A 16,525-nucleotide genomic window follows, 5' to 3' on the forward strand; every position below is an offset into this window, starting at 1 on the left:
GTCTACACTTGTGTCCTCTGTTTTCTGACACCTTGCAGAGAGATTTTGTCCTCAAATGATTTATGCCTGCTACATTATGCATGCAAATGACTAAAGTATTGACTGTTTGCATTTATTGTGGGTGGTTGGGGTGGTCTTTGTAGTCCGGCCAAGTGTTTTCCAGGTATTTCAGTTCTGAGGAAAATGCACTTTCTAAAATGACTGAAATAAAGCCAAACCTGTCCCCCACTGAAACAAGAGCCTGAAAGACTGCTGCAGGCAAAATCCAAACCCTGATTGCAGACATCCTGACAAGGACATCAGTGTCTCCTTTACTACACACAGCCAGATCATTGCCAGGAAGCACTTTCGTTCCTTTGCTGAGGAAATATACCGGTGCTCTGAGGTAAATTCATTGTTATGAGAATAGAGTGTTTAAATAAAACAAGACACAAATACCCAATTAAGACTAAAAACCTCTTGAGCGTGTGTATAAAACTCTATATAGATGCATTCTGCTGTGTTCCTGATAAGAGTAAACGCTCGCGATTGGAAGTAGTTTAAATATTTATTCGTAGACGGCACACCATCTCCACTTTTTTATCTGCTTAGCGAGGAACTACACACTCCCGAGAACGTCTGATGGCTTTTTTGATTATTATGTAAATTAGCAGAGACTCGCACTTGTAAAGGCTGTTTTTAACATTGCTGGCATTCTCCACTAAAACCAAGTGGGGACAGCCAGGACAAGCAAACTAATTACTGTGGTTGTGTGGCCTATGGCGTTAATTAGGAGTTGTAGCAGACCTAACAACCCATTTTACAGGCACGCCGGTAAGGTTTATTTGAAAGCTGTGCCAACAGCGCCTCAGCTAAAAGTGTGTCAGTCCTAATTACTTTCATTGTTCTCTGTTGAAGTGTCACTTTTCCATCAAATATGAAATGGGATTTGGTTTAAAAGGGGAACGTTACAGAGTAGATGAGAATCGAGTGGGTGATGCAATAGAAAGTAATACCTCAACAGCCTTTCAAATACTGTGTGTATCCTAGGATTGTCTAGCTGCTACTACTACCACTAGTGATAATAAAACCAGCTAAAATAATAGGTACAAAATGTGATTGTCCTTCAAATAGTGGAACACAGTGTATTGCTCAAGGTTAATGTCTGGGCCACATATGGCATACGTATGGTTTCATTGATGTGAATCATCAGAAACATTATCACCCATTTATGAACTGCAGTCCAAGTCATACCCACTCCACCTACAGCCAAAACACACCTACACTAAGGACTATGACAATCACCAGTTTGTTAGAATTTGGTTTAGGTTAGGATCAGGGTTAGGCAAGTAATATGGTTAAGGCTGAGAGTGAGTCTCCAGGAAATGGATGTAAGTCAATGAAATGGCCTCTGAGGTCAGGGAAACACTACTGTTTGTGAGTGCACAGATATCTTTAATGGGCCCATTTTGAGCCCAGACCTCACAGAGTAAGATCCTAACTTTCTGACCCACTGTTTAATGTTTACGTCGGTCAATATTTACTTAAATTGTATTGGATTTGGCTGCAACGCTGTTCACCCCTGAAACTCCAAAAGTGTTTTGTGGACTCACAACACTTCACCCACCCCTCCATCGGCATAGTGGTGAGTAGATAATGAGGGAATTCTCATTCTTCGTGGGGAACTATCCCTTTGAGGCCCTTATCGCAGTCTAGTTTACATACAGAGCCTGGGGTCTTGTGGGGCCCCCGTGGACCCGGGTCAGTTGTGGGTCCATCCTCGGTGATCCTCGGGTCCGCTGCAGTCACCATGACTCCACCACTAGGCTTCCCCTCGGCCTATCGCTGCTCTCCCGCACGCTGACGCCGAGACCCGGAAGTGCCGCCGCCGCTGCAGCTGCTTTGTTTTGTTTTGGTTGTCGGGAGTTGTGTAAGCGAGCGACACAGGCGGAGGTCGCTCCGGGAGAGGGACGCTCTTCACATGGGGAGAGTCCAACCGGGGATGGAACATGACGGACCGGTAGCTGACGCCTGCGGGATGCCGAGTTTCATCGGCAGCTTCGAGGAGGAGGAGGAGGAGGAGAAGGAGAAGGGGAGGGCGAGACTGTCCCGCAGCCTGGAAACTTCCTTCGCGGACGGCAAAGTTGAGCGGCCGGTCGCAGACGAGCACCGCGACGTCGGCAGGTCAGACTCCCGGTTGTCGCTCGACGGAGGCGGCGGGAGGAGCGGCGGCGAGGGGGGGAAGGATGCGGGGGGCAACAACAACAACAACTGCAACGGAGGAGGAGGAGGGGAGAGGAGGAGGAGGGCGAGCGCCGTGGAGATTCTGAGGAGGAATTTCGGGGTCGGGAAATCTCCCTCCCTCCGGTTCAGCGCAGGCCGGCGGATGCAGGAAAACAACCAGAGCAGCGTCACCAACGACGGCCATGGAGGCGACTGTGGCGACTGCAAAAAGTCGGACGTAGAAACGGGCGACGCGGGGATTAAAAACGAGCCGACCCCGAGCGAGTTGACGACTTCGGATGCACATGCGGATCAGTGGCATCGAACATGCGACAGTGACGGTAACACTGTGAGTGCAGAGGAGTCACATGGTGTCAAACAACACGTCTACTGCACTGTTTACTGCATCGCCAACGACGTACACTGCACTGAATCCTCACGCGATGAGGCGGACGCACCTGACCCTGCGGACCCGGGCTCCGAGACAGAGCAGGAGGCGGGTTCGAGTCCCGAGCCGCCGCCGCTGTACACGCTGGACGACCTGGTGGACCCTTTCGGGGACATTTCCAACCAGCTGTACAAGGATCAGGACGATGCGGGGAGCGCGGTGCAGGGCTGCCGCGTGTGCCTGGAAGACAAAACCATCGAGCCCCTGCTCTGCTGCAGGATGGCCGTGTGTGATGAGTGTTTGAAACTCTACGTCAGCTCCCAGGTGTGTGTGTGTGTGTGTGTGTGTGTGTGTGTGTGTGTGTGTGTGTGTTGTGTGTGTGTGTGTGTGTGTGCGTGTTCGTGTTCCTGTTCGTGAGAGGGAGGGGGGGCAAAGCTGTGGAGTAAGGATAATACAGTATATTATGCAGCAGGATGTGTGTGTAAGGTTGGTGAGAGGGATGATAGGCAAGGGGTGGGGTGTATACAATACAGTGCAGCATGGTGTCGCACTGATGAGTGTGTGTGTGTGTGTGTGTCCCAGGTTGACGTGTCCCTCACCAGCAAGTAACACATATACACTATCGTCTCTGTTAGACTTGCATGTCTTGTGTTTGCCGTCTTGTTTGCCCCCGAGGCAGGGGCATGACTGCGAATTCAGAGAAGTGTGGAAAAATACTGATCCCTCACCAACAAGCCGACACCGCATGTTTCAGTTACTTAAAGAAAAAAATACCTGGATTAAGAGTTTGAAGTTCACTCCTCGCTGATAATCAGGACAAATTGGACTCTAATGCCACCGCTCAACATCTGCAGGTCTCCTCATCTTGTGATGAATGTTGTTTTCTCACAATCTGGGTCACAGACACAATCTGCACTAAAAGTGGGACCTTGGCAGGAACTCTTTTCACAACAGCACACTTGTATGTGTGTGTGTTTTGATATTTGGCTTATTCAGTAGAGTTTGCTCCTCTGAGGCTCAACTATAAGGAAGATCCTTCCACTGAAATGCAGCACTTTGTTCTTCGTTTGTACTTCGTCTTGGCTGTCCTAGCATTACCTACTTATCTACTGCATTGACAAAAGGTGTTCTGTCAATGCAGTATGTAAACAATGCTGAAAAAAATGCACGAGCAGGGAGAAGCACCAATGAGGTTCTGTTTTCACCCCTGTCCATTTGTTTGTTTGTTGGTCTTTCAGCAGGATTACGCGAAAACCACATAACAGAACATCAAAATCAGGCCCTAATCGCCAAAAGCTCTCAAATCTCATTGTCTGTACAAGTTGACATTTTCGTCTGCGTCTTATACATCTCTATTTTTCATCCTGAGATATTGTTTAAAAAATTATTTTTTTTACATTTTGCGTCCATCCCACTTGCTTACTGTACATCTTTTCTGGACATTTTCCTGCTGTATTCTCACACTTTTTTACATTTTACTTGGACAGGAAACGTTTTCAAAATGTCCAGAGCAACAGACGCGTGCGTTCTCACATAAAGCCCCTCCAGAAAACATAAAGAAAATATCTGAAGTTGAGTGCATGTGTGAAAGCAGCTTATTAGTGTGCAATTTGGTGCGATTTAATTGAATTTAAGGGGAATGTTGGGCCATGGAGGAGGCAAGTGCTCTACTGAGTGACATTCTAGTTGTTTGGTCAGTTCGAAGGAGACGGCATACCTTCTGGTGGAAATAGATAACTGGGGAGGCACTCAGCAGTTTCTTCCACTGTGCATGACTTTTGAATATTGATTCAGAGTAAAGAGTCTGTTCAGAGATCTTATCGATTTGATCCTGATGTTGATTTACTGATACATCAGGAAACTTAATAATTGATAGATAAAACATTTACCTCCATTAATCTTTAGTGTAGCTGCCATGGAAAAAGGGTCTACGCAGTGAAAAGCACTTTGCCAACTGCTGCCTCCCACTGCAGCTTAAGTGTCTCATGATGGATTAAAACAATTTTTTGTATTTAAGTGCCTTGTTCGTGAGCTGGTGCAGTAATCGTCTGTAATCTGTTTTGATAAAACAGTGGACTACTCTATACTTGTTATTATCTTTCTTTGATAGTGATGCATGGGTGATCATACATACAAACACAGAGACAGGCAGACTCTGTGATAAGCACACTGAGGATGAGATAAGGGTCATGTAAACTCTCCTGTGTGGGTGGAATCTGTTTCTGTTCATGTGCGGCAGACACGCTCAGTGTCAACACTCGGTAAGTACAGTGAGTGTGAAGTCAGAGAGATCACAGTATGCGATCAGAGAAAGAACCTGAAGTGGGGATGTAGCACTTTGCCCCAGGGCACTTCGGCAAGGAGGGCAGGCAGGGTTAATGGATGCAGTCGGAGGGTGGAATGCACTGGTTTACTTCTTACTGTTCTGCCAGAGGTTAAATCGGTAACTTGTTTATAACGAGGCCGTATTGTACGTGTTGTTTTTTCTTTTTATTTGAAGTGACAAACTAGAGTTCACTCAAAATTTTTACACTTTTCGATCATAGACTGTGTATGGACGACGCTTTATGGAACGCTGCCATCTTGTGCATGTGGAGCCAGATTCTGCACAGTTGCGATCCGGGGATGGAGCTATTGTAGCAAGGTCCTGTCGATACAAGCGCTCGATGAGTCACGAGTCCATCACAGCTGTCAAATCATGACATTTCACCCTGTTTTTTATAGCATCAAATAAGTAGTTCAAGTCAAACTTAACAATAATCAGCACTTGAACACACATTAGTGTGATAAGAGCTACCCGCAATGTGAGAAACTATCTTGGAGAAAAATGTAATTGACGTGTACTTTGACTCTTTAGTTTGCTTCATGTCCCATCCACTAACATGGAGGAGGCAGGATTTATGACCTATACTGCAGCCAACCACCAGGTGGCGGTTTAGACGCTTTAGCTTAACTTTTGGGGAGCAGTCACATCGTATCTTTATTTACAGTCTATGGTCTGAACACACACACACAATTGAAAACATATGCTGACTTGAATATACTTAATGAATAATTTTTTTAGATTATCGGTATATATGAGGACTAAAGCCCAATCACCAATGAGGCAAAACATAATTGCTGAGGTCCAGGTTAGGGATAAGATGTGAATTTTAATTTGGTTAAGATTTTGGTTTGGCTGCACAAACGTGAGTGTGTTATACAGAGAATGGGGGTGGGGGTGGCGGTGCTTTCCAAACCTGTCCGACCAGTCAGGCTTTGGTCATCACACATCACAGCCTGAATGTTGTGGCAACATTAATAACACATCAGCTCTCATGCCTGCGGAGGATATGTTTTTTATACAGCTGGTAATAAATAGTCTTTGGGTGTGTGCATGTGCTGTAGGGGATATTAGATACAACAACGTCAGAGGGCGGCGCTTTCTGTTGTCACATCACACAAATTGACAAAATGCCATATCATGTGTGACCACAACCGGTCGCTCTGGCTTTGATGACAAAGTGTGGGGGGAGAGAGAATAAGACAGAAAGACAATTTTAAATGAGGAAGAGATAGAAAGAAGGAAAAGAGAAGAAGAGATGCCCAGAAACCAAAAAATCTGATAAGAGTGAGAGATAGATGGTGAAAAGGAAACAAAAGAATAAGACGTTCACAGTGGAACTTAGTGATTCAGCCATCTTACCATAAATAATTACCATATCATCGGTAACATTAGATGAGGACTAACCATAGACTGTGTATAAAGATGCACAATGCGTCTCCACTTCCTTCCACTGTTCGTAAATGAAGCTTATATATCCTCAATTTGAATGCTGCTTGTGCCGCTTACGCAATTGTCTGTGCAGTAGCAATCGGGGGTTGGTGCCGTGGTATCGAGTTCCCATCGATACAATCACGACCAATCACGAGTCAGTCTCGGCTGTCAATCATGAAGTTTTACCAGATTTTTATAGCATCAAATAACCAATTAAAACCAAACTTACTGGAAAAATTAACACTTAAACAAACATCTGCGTGATAAGGACTACCTTAAAAAGACTGAAACCATCTTTTAAGTGGAAAAAAAGCGTAGTTTGATTTGGTACACACTGACTGTGTGTGTGTCTGTGTGTGTGAAATACTTCCTCTTTCTCCACTGCCTCATCCAGTCTTCTGTTCAACTGCTAATCATTCCCTCCATTTTTTGGTAAATTATTAACCATTTCCATCAGTGGTGTGAACATATTCATGTAGCTCTGGTGCTGATAGTCTGTCTCTATATCAGAGAAAACCACCACTCAAACACACAATGGAGCAGTTGGTGCTGCTAGAAGCACAGATTCCAAACGTGTAGCGTGTATTTTATCTTTTGTCCTCGCATTTATTTAATTAAGTGTTAATGCACGTAGAGACTGCAGTGGGATTCAAATTCCGTTGCTATCAGTCACCCTTTCTGTGACCTTCCCCCAGGTGCGAGTGGCCAAACCACACATCAGCTGCCCGATCCCAGAGTGCAGTGGCTACCTGAAGGAGAGCGTGGTGGTTTCCCACCTGGCCAATGAGGACGTGGCCAAGTACCGTTACTTCCTGGAGTTGAATCAGCTGGATTCGAGCACCAAGCCGTGCCCCCAGTGCAGTGACTTTACCTCTCTGAAGAAGCACAACAACAACCAGTCCGAGCACAAGTACAAGGTAAGAAGACGGTTACAATAAACACTCCACCACCTTTAGAAGCAATACTCAGTGAAATACATGAAATTAAACACTAACAGCTGATATATAGCACCTACTAAAGTAATAAAAAGTAATCTAGGGGTGCTGCATAGAGGTGTGTCACTTCCCTCTCCCCCATTCACGCTGTACCTGTCCTATCAAATAAAGGCAAAAAATTGCTCCAAAAATATCTTTTAAAAAAGTCATCTAAGCATGAGTGTACTGTCTTCTGTCCTGACTATAGATTCAGTGTGAAAACTGCCAGTTTGTGTGGTGCTTTAAATGCCACGCGCCCTGGCACAATGGCCTCAAGTGCCGCGACTACAGGAGAGGAGACAAGCTGCTACGATCGTGGGCAAGTGTCATAGAACATGGACAAAGAAACGCCCAGAAATGTCCACAGTGCAGGGTAAGAACCGGGGATAGTGTCCGGGGGGTCACCAGATGGTTTTGGAGAAGAAAATACATACAATATATTGGAAATATAATAACTTCAATGATTTCACACTGGGAATTGTTTTCACATGACATTGTCTGTACCAGTGATAAGATAGGCTTGTGTGTTTGTGAGTGCTTGGACAAGTTCTGGACATGCATGTTGGTCGTGACCAAAGAAGTTTGCGATACAAGCTGGTACGATGCTGTTTTCATGCTGTAGAGCATCATAGTGTGTATAAGGGTTGCTGGCTGTTTCTGCAACAGAAGGTGGGTGTGTGTAAATGGAAAGGGAGTTGACTGATGGAGCGTGGAATCAGTGTAGATGAATAAATCGATGAAGGTAAAGAAGCATTAAAAGCAGAAAGGGTTGATGGATGGGGCGCTGTAGAGCTCGAGACTTAAAGTGCATGGGCTGCAACAGATCAGAGACACACACATAATGTACATATTGGGAAAAATAATAACGTCTGTGCTGCACAGAATCACATCTGGTCGACTGTCACAGTCATAAACTCAGCCTGGTCTTACCTCTCGGGCTCATTACAGTATCTAATGTGACTGTCAGAAGATGAGAAAAGGAAGGCATGAATCAAGCTCATTACCGGTACATGGGGAAATGTTTGCTCAAGGGAGCAAACGCCCTCCATCTGTGTTTGTCACACCGCAGCTCCCTGTCTCTGAATTCCTGCTCTGGAAGCAGCGAGAGAGGATTTGACTGTGAAGCCCACAAATTGGTGTCAGACTGTGTTTGGGTGGGGGGAAAAAAAGAAGAGGCTGAGAGCAGCTACGGGAAAACTGCTCAGTGATACAGGAGCCGAGAAGTGAAGATCCATTAGCTGAGCTGCTGCACTCATGCTGCTGTGCCCTTCAATTGATACTGAACCAAAGTATTTTAGTTTAAAATGTGGAAACGAGAGAAACACCTGCCAGTGTTGCATTTCAAATGTCAGTCAAGTTCGGAAATTGTTCTCATTTTACTATCATTGTGTTTTTCTAGATCCATATACAGCGTACAGAGGGATGTGACCACATGACATGCACACAATGTAACACAAACTTCTGTTACCGCTGTGGGGAGCGCTACCGACACCTCAGGTTAGAAACTTTCTTTCTTTCTTGTTTTTTTTCTTCTTCCTCCTGCTTCCACTTTTCTTTCCTGCAGCTCGGATTTAATTTCCACCATCTTTATTTTTAGGTTTTTCGGGGACCATACATCCAACCTCAGCGTGTTTGGCTGCAAGTATCGCTATCTGCCCGATAAACCTCATCTGAGACGGTTCATCAGAGGCTCCGTCTGTGGTATGTTGGTTTATGCTTTGTGAATCCTGAAGATTTTCTTTTCTTAGCATTCTGTCAGAAATATTGAGATTTACACTTACACAGCCAATATCACTTCTGTTATTACCTGCTGATTTGCTTTTTTTATAATAGTTTAGGATTTACGAGTTAGGTAACAATAAATACTAGTTGGGATACTTTTTTTTGTTTCCTGTGTTCTTAACCTGCCTTATCTACTGTAGTTCTGCTCTCCATGACTGCCAATTATTTATCACACCACTTTACACTCAACTGGAGATTATTATTGTGTAATTTTAATGAGCAAAACTGATAGAAATCACAAAGCAGTATAATTTTTTTATCTTGTGTTAGATAAAAAATGACGAAAGAAGTGAGAAGTGCCGTATCTTACACTTGGCACAAAATGGTGTCAAGTGTTTCAAACTGACGCTCTTTTCATTTTCCCTGTCCAGCGTCTAAATCGTTTAAATAGCAAAAAACACTTGCACCCATCTGAGCACCCATGGGTGTGCTGTTCCTAAAATAATGTGTGGTCAGGTGCAATCACTGGTATTGAGAGACAGTGGAAAGCAATTTGCGTATTTGACCAAACCAGGTCTGAATTCAAGTATTATCAAGACAGTGATTTACAACTACAAAGGCTTGATACACACACAGATGGTCTGACATGCGTTAGTATGATGCTGATGTTAAGAAGATGGAATGTTTTGCACGGTCACCATCAACCAGAGTTTAATCTAAATCTAATACTTTTTGAGCCATTTTATTCATCAAACAGACCAACATTTCTTTCCTTGGAGCCAAAGCTCGAGCAAAGCTGAAAACAGCCATTTGCAAAATGTACTGTACAAAAACATACTGTATGTTATAGCTGCATCATGAGAGAGCCCATTCACATCTGACTGTACTCGCGGAGGCCACTGAGGAAAAGCTTTATAATGAAGTGTGAATGAATCACACACTGTCTCGGATTATGTTATCCACAATTATCTTTTCACGTTTATCAAATGATTGCCGCAGCGAGCCTGCAGGAGTTTGAACTCCTCTGATAGATCCGCTTGACTCTGTTCTCCATGACAGCTACAGCTAGTTATACCAGCGGGAGCCTGTCGGACTGGCGGCTAATTTGCCCCCTAACAAGAATAATTTACCCATTACAGCTCTCAATGCGTCACGGAGGGCTAGCACCACGGATTTTACACTTCATATGAATGATTTCACTGTAAATGGAGCTGATCATTTTCACTAACACATGCTCTGCACTCAGTAGCTTCTGTAACTGCACACTGGTGACCAAACATTTAACAAATTCTGCAGGGATGCATTAAGATTTAAATGCGACGCAACAGCAAAACAAATCATTCAAATTGAACCACGCAATGTTTGTCCCGACTGAAAGAGCATGAGATCATGGTCTTGTTCTCCTCTGTCTGTTTCTCTCTGCAGCCACTAAGGTGCTGATAGCTCCAGTGGTCATTGTGCTGGTGGTGGTGCTGGGAGCTCTCGCACTGGTGATAGGTAACTCAACCACACACCTGAACACACATGAGTCTTAATCAGGGGGAAGAGCAGTAAACAGATAACAGCGACATTTTGTTCCAACCAGTCGATGACAAGTCAAACATTTCTGTTTTTTTAAGAGACTAGTGCAGTGACCATTGTAAACATGCCTGTTTGGAATGGGCCGATGGATGGATGGACAGACAGAGAGATATATGCTGGTGCTTTTGATGGATGGATGGATAGATGTGGATGGATGGGCAAATAGATAGATAAATAGATAGATTCTCTCTCTCTCTCTCTCTCTCGCTCTCGCTCCTCTCTCTCTCTCTCTCTCTCAGCTGCAGCATCATCCAGCTGCCGACTCTTTCAGTCTTGTGAGCCACCGATGCCTCAGCTGAGCTGTAACCTCTACCCTGTGTCTGACAGATGTTCTGCCGAGGTCTAACATGGCGTGATGGCAGATTCATATTTATTTTCATCGTTAATAGAATCAGCTTCTTCAATCCTCCCTCTCTTTCAGCTTAATTTGACATATGACAAATCTGTTTACAGGGCACCACATTATTGAATAATCAAATCCAATCCATCTGGAAATGTCATGAGATTTTATCATTGACAGACAGTGAAAGTATCAGGGAAAAAAAGCATATTTATACATTTTGCCTGTAACTGTTCAAACACTGTGCTTGTCCGCAGGTTTGGTGGCTTTCCCCGTCTACTACGTGTGTAAGAGGAAGAAGCAGCGCACTCAGGGCTCTGGACGGTGGATCTGAGATCTGCCGCTGCACTACATCCAGACCGCGCAGCTTGAAACGACAACGCCCACATTTCCTCAGGGACAGACGTGCCAGGCTGAGTCATCGCAGCATTCTTAGAGGAACATTGGAAAACGAGCAGTAAATGAGAACGAGGATAATCAAACCGAAAAAGACGTAAAACCCCACACAAATGTAAGTTGAATTCTGGAGGAATCACTGTCTGGTCACGTAACGGAGAACGACTGTTTCAAATCACTTCAAACTTTCTAACATTTCACAGCCATGAGGACTTTGCTGCTCTTTTACCGGACCCGTCACTGTAGGTTTCAGCACTTCACACATGCAGATTTTCAGTCTCATATTTACAGCTGTCTTTCTGGAGAGCAAATCAAAACACAGGTAACAGACGGACGCAGATTTGTTTACACCCGCTCATGTGAGGATGCGCTGAAAGAGGAGATGTTTGGATACCGGAAAAAAATACTTCAAGGAACACTCACTGCTGGAACAACTGGTGAATGATCGGAGGCCTCTCACAGGTGAATAATGCAGATAGAAAGGAAACAGTGTGAGAATGGAAACTGAATTTGGAACAAGCCATGATGGAGAAATTAGTTTTTTACTGATTCACCAAGAACTGGACTCTCTTTCTCTGCTGGAGACAGAGTTTGAATATGGATATCTAAAAGAAGCACACACTGGAAGGTAGAATAACTGAAGTCTGATGGATGGAGGGATGATACGACTCTGCTGCTTTTGCTATTGGCTAATCTGGATAAAACTGACTCTGCCTGAGCTCACGTTCTTCTTAGAAGACGTGAAAGTTGCTTTGTGTGGCTTTTAATTACAGCACCAGTGGGATTTTTAGTGAAACTCCATTGTTTTCTGTTGAGGATTTCCATCAACTCTTTCCTCTTATGTGCCTCTGTCTTCCTCACTTTCTTTTCATTCTTCCTCGCTGGATGGTGGCTCACACACACAGATCACTATAGACTTACATTCTTTCCTGGAGATTTGCCCAAGGCTTAGCCACTCACACAAAAAAAAACAGCTTTTTACCAAATGGTTGACACAGACACAGCTTTTCACCCAAAGTAGCCTGTAACAAAAATACACACACACACACACCCTCCCAGCTTGCCAGCTCATCTCTGTCGAATCTAAATGCTGTATGCCAGTATCTGCATCATCAAAAAAAAAAAAAATGCTGCTGTGTGTTGATTGTGCCAAAACAAAACGCTGAACGTGGCAGGACAGACGGTCGTCCCCGTCCCTTTGTTGGCTTAGTTTTTTGTGATTGTTTTTTTAGGTGGTTGCCCTTTGCAGAGGTTCGGGTGGTGTCGCTGTCGGTGTTGTGGCGTCTGCACAAGATCACGCAGGTCGTAGACATGATTATGCACGAGGCAGCTGGAAACCATTCAGAAGCAAAGAATGCAAACAACTGATCGCAACGCTTCAAATGGTGCCTGTCGAAACACAGAATACAGTGTTTGAGGTTTTTAATTAGCTTTTTATTGTGGTGTGGAGGGTGGTTTGCTGAAACATAAACAGGATGCTTGATTTTTGAAAATACATGAATATATATTTAATAGCATAGAGCGGTCATCAGGTTGCTGTGCACTGGATATGTGGTAGATTAAGTTTGGATTTAAATAATGAGGGGATCAGCTTTTCAAGAATCCAAAGTTTGGGGTTTTCTCAAGGTTTTAAAAGTGAAAGGAGGATTTCTGTCTGCTTGCGGGTTTGGATAGTGAGATAGGGTTTTATTAACACACACACACACACCTCTTAACTCATTCACACGCACAAAAGCAAGCTACCACGAGTGGCGCTGCCAGGAATCAGGAGATCTTCAAGCTTTAAAGGTCGTCACCTGGCAGCAGCCTGTTCTCTGTCCTTCACTTTATCCCTCTCTCCTTTCCTCCCTGCTGTCATTCCTTTTATTTTTTTGTGTTTCTCTACTTCTTCTCTGATCTCTCACTTTGCTCAACATCTATTGTCCACCTGGATTTACATCCCTCTGACCTCAGCCGTGAGAGGAGGCGGGGGAGACTGACAGTTACATTACGAGAGGCTCTATTCACAAGGGTAGGTGCACATCCACTGGAGCAGTGGCTGCAAGGCTGGAGGCTCTGATATGTGGGGATAACACAGAGCTACATGTGGTGCACGCTGCGGTCGAGTACATCAGTCAAAGAAGTGTTTGTTTTTATCCCCTCACTTCATGGAGCTTTTTTTTTTTATGTCCCTCTTTCGTTAGAGGTCTTTGTGCACATTTTAATGGAGAGAGACGAGATGACAACAAAAGGATGAGGAAAAGCACAATATGTCTGCACAGTGAGTACAGTAATGAGAAGGATATGGAGCGATACAATGATGAAAGGTCGAGGAGGAACCTGCAGTGCATTTTGGTCAAGGCTGCGCGGTTTATTCAAACGATCCTGCTGCATTTTTATCTGGGACATCGGCTGCATCAAAACAAGTGCTTCTATGTTCCCCCCCCCCCCAAAGAATCTCTAAAGAGCCCCAGAAATGCTGCATTATCTCTCCTTTCTCCCTCAGCCAATGACAATGCAGTGTTGCGCCCACGTGATGAAGAATAAAAGTAAACCGGCAGTGACATAGACAAAGAGAGAATCGTGATTTCAATTCTAAGCAAGAAAATTGTGATTCTCATTTTTTCCAGAGTGGTGCAGCACTAATGTTGGTCACCAGTGGAATATGTTACAGAATGTTTCATCTCTGAATCCTCACGTAACCCAGGATTTAAGGTGTGAAGGAAAAGCAGGGTTGATGTTGATGATGATGTCGTGCACATGGGACATTTTTTCCAGCTTCAGGGATCTGGAACCTTTTCTACTGTCTGGTGCAGTCAAACTGTAAATCTAATGTCCCTGAAGGACAGAGAGTGAACTGTTACACACTGATTTCCCAAGAGGTCCTGAATCTGGGGGTTGAATGAACTCTCAGGGAGTCTGTTTTCTGTTCGCACTCCACACACACACACACGAGCTGTGCCACAAAAAGCGCAGCGATTCAAAAATGCTGACTGATACATATACCCAGAGCTGCTTAGAAACCATGTTAATTCCATAAAAAAAGTCGTCCTGAGTCAGAGTTTTTTTCGGCCGTGTTGTGAACCCGGGACTGAAAACGGGAACAAGAAGAAAATGTGTTTTGATGAATCGGCACTGGGGAAAATCGAATGTGTAAGTTGTGTGCGCCAAACAAAAACAACTGTTGTTGACTTGAAATGTTTTTGTCGCCTAATGTGTTATATCTAACTGCTCAGTTCGCACCACACTGACATGTTGGTTTGATTGACATGTGACTGAAGCGTGGAGCGTGACGGATGTTTGTACTTTTGATCGTTTGCAGTACAGAGAAATTTATCAGCAGAGGGAAACCAGGTGAATTTACAAGGGGCTGTTTTTTTTTTAAAATGACTTGAACACAACATGTTACCAAAAAGACGATTAATCTTGTGTTCATCGCCAGAAAATTACCAAGAAACGCATAATTTCTCATTTCCTCCGCAGCTTCACACGAGCATGAGTTTACTGTCACAGTTATGGAAGTTATGAATGTGTTCCCTCTGTTTAGCTGCAGGACAAATTGAAATTAATATGGTTTTCTGACACTTTGGTATTCGTCAAAGTTCATCCTCCCATATCTGATGTCCTACTCTTCTGTTCATGTCTGTTCATGCTTCAGAATGCTGCCCACTGATGCAATGTAAAGACGCCACGTGGAAATTGCTTTGTTTTACTGTCTGATCACCACATATTACTGACTTCATCACCGACATTTACCTGAACAATAAGTAACTGTTAGGTTGAAGCTTTACATGCTAAAAAAAAAAAAGGTTCTATGTTATTCCCTCAGTGACTTGAGAGTTGTTTTAGCCTGTTAGTTTTCTGTGCCGGGGTGTGTTGGCAGGCTGATGCCCCTGGTTCTTTTTTAGTTTGTGTTACAGTCCCAGTGATGTTTGCGTAAATATGCAATGGTGCCTTCACAGCCACAATAGATCAGGGTTTGACAAGCTGGGGTTCGGATTGAAAATGGGAGTCAACTCTATTACAGCTTTGAACAGATGTTTTTTAAAAGCAAAGTTGAAGACCATCTTGTGAGGAGACACCAATCCATGAGTATTTTAGTATATTTAATGATTGCTCAGATTACTCAGTACTAATGGGTTGGAGCACTCTAATCTTTAAACTCTGTCTTTTGATCTAAACTACACACCGATAAAGTTTCATGCCTGCAATTGTGATGCTCGTGACAAAATCTGTCAACAGACACACTGACATATAACAGCTGCCAAAGATGACTCACACACAAGACAAAAGCAAAACCCACCATGTTGTTGCGGTTTGTATGTACAGGTGAATCTCAATAAATCAGAATCGTGGAAAAGTACATTTTTTCCATTATTTAATTCAAATTCAAATTATTATATAATATATTCTAGATTCATTAGATGTAAAGTGAAATATGTCTGTGGATTTCAATGATTACAGCTCACAGCCCATGTACATCCGAAATCTAATATTTCTGAGATCAATTATAAAAGGATTTATAATACAGTAACACAGGCAGGTTGGCTGGCCAATCAAGCACCAAACCAGTAAGTCTAGAATATATACATTTATACTTTCTGAAATTGCTGACGAAAAAATTCATAAAACTCGAAATTAAAAGATGAATAAACTTTACAGGTACCACAATCCAGGGTGTCAGCCACTTCCCAGTGAAAAGGAGGAAACACCCTCTATATTTAATAGTTGCCATGAGGCTGGTATGGGACTAACGTGCTTAGTGAGCACGGTGGTTAAACCAAAAAGATGTGTCATTTGCAGGAAATCAAATGTCCATTTCAAGACAATCACACAGGGGAATTTTACCTCAGGAGGCCTGTGGGTGTTCAGTTTGCAGTACTCAGTGTACTCACTCTCCCTCTCTAGATATGCACTTGCTGAAAAAAAAAAAAACAGCATCTTATATGTACATGTACGACACTTTTTATCAAGGGTGTTTCTATTCAAAGAAATGCCTTAAACTTGATGTGAGTGCTCTTTGTTTGCACCCAGAACCCACATTCTTCCACCTGCTGCCACTGATAAATCTGTCTGCTGATGTTATTATTGTTACTGTTCACTTAGCCAGGCACCAAGATCTGACGGAGAATAAATACAACTGGATCCAAAGTCAAAATGTCTCAGTCTGACTTTTTTGATGTGAA

The 16,525-nt window shown here is 43.7% G+C and overlaps 1 protein-coding gene across 1 annotated transcript; it reads left to right on the plus strand.

Annotated features, from left to right (window-relative positions):
* The first annotated feature begins 1,776 nt into the window (after positions 1-1,776).
* Positions 1,777-16,497, plus strand: rnf217 (ring finger protein 217). Its single transcript, XM_035143855.2, has 7 exons — positions 1,777-2,914; positions 7,043-7,264; positions 7,530-7,694; positions 8,721-8,818; positions 8,919-9,022; positions 10,469-10,540; positions 11,222-16,497. The coding sequence occupies exons 1-7, from the start codon at positions 1,961-1,963 to the stop codon at positions 11,296-11,298; spliced, it is 1,692 nt and encodes a 563-aa protein (XP_034999746.2). The 5' UTR covers positions 1,777-1,960; the 3' UTR covers positions 11,299-16,497.
* The last annotated feature ends 28 nt before the right edge of the window (positions 16,498-16,525 follow it).

Source organism: Hippoglossus stenolepis, chromosome 20, assembly GCF_022539355.2.
Source record: "Hippoglossus stenolepis isolate QCI-W04-F060 chromosome 20, HSTE1.2, whole genome shotgun sequence".
Lineage (NCBI taxonomy): Eukaryota > Metazoa > Chordata > Actinopteri > Pleuronectiformes > Pleuronectidae > Hippoglossus > Hippoglossus stenolepis.

Coding starts and splice junctions, on each gene's coding strand:
- rnf217 (XM_035143855.2), top strand. CDS start 1,961: ATGGGGAGAGTCCAACCGGGGATGGAACATGACGGACCGGTAGCTGAC. Junction 2,915..7,042: donor AACTCTACGTCAGCTCCCAG/GTGTGTGTGTGT, acceptor ACCTTCCCCCAG/GTGCGAGTGGCCAAACCACA. Junction 7,695..8,720: donor AGAAATGTCCACAGTGCAGG/GTAAGAACCGGG, acceptor GTGTTTTTCTAG/ATCCATATACAGCGTACAGA.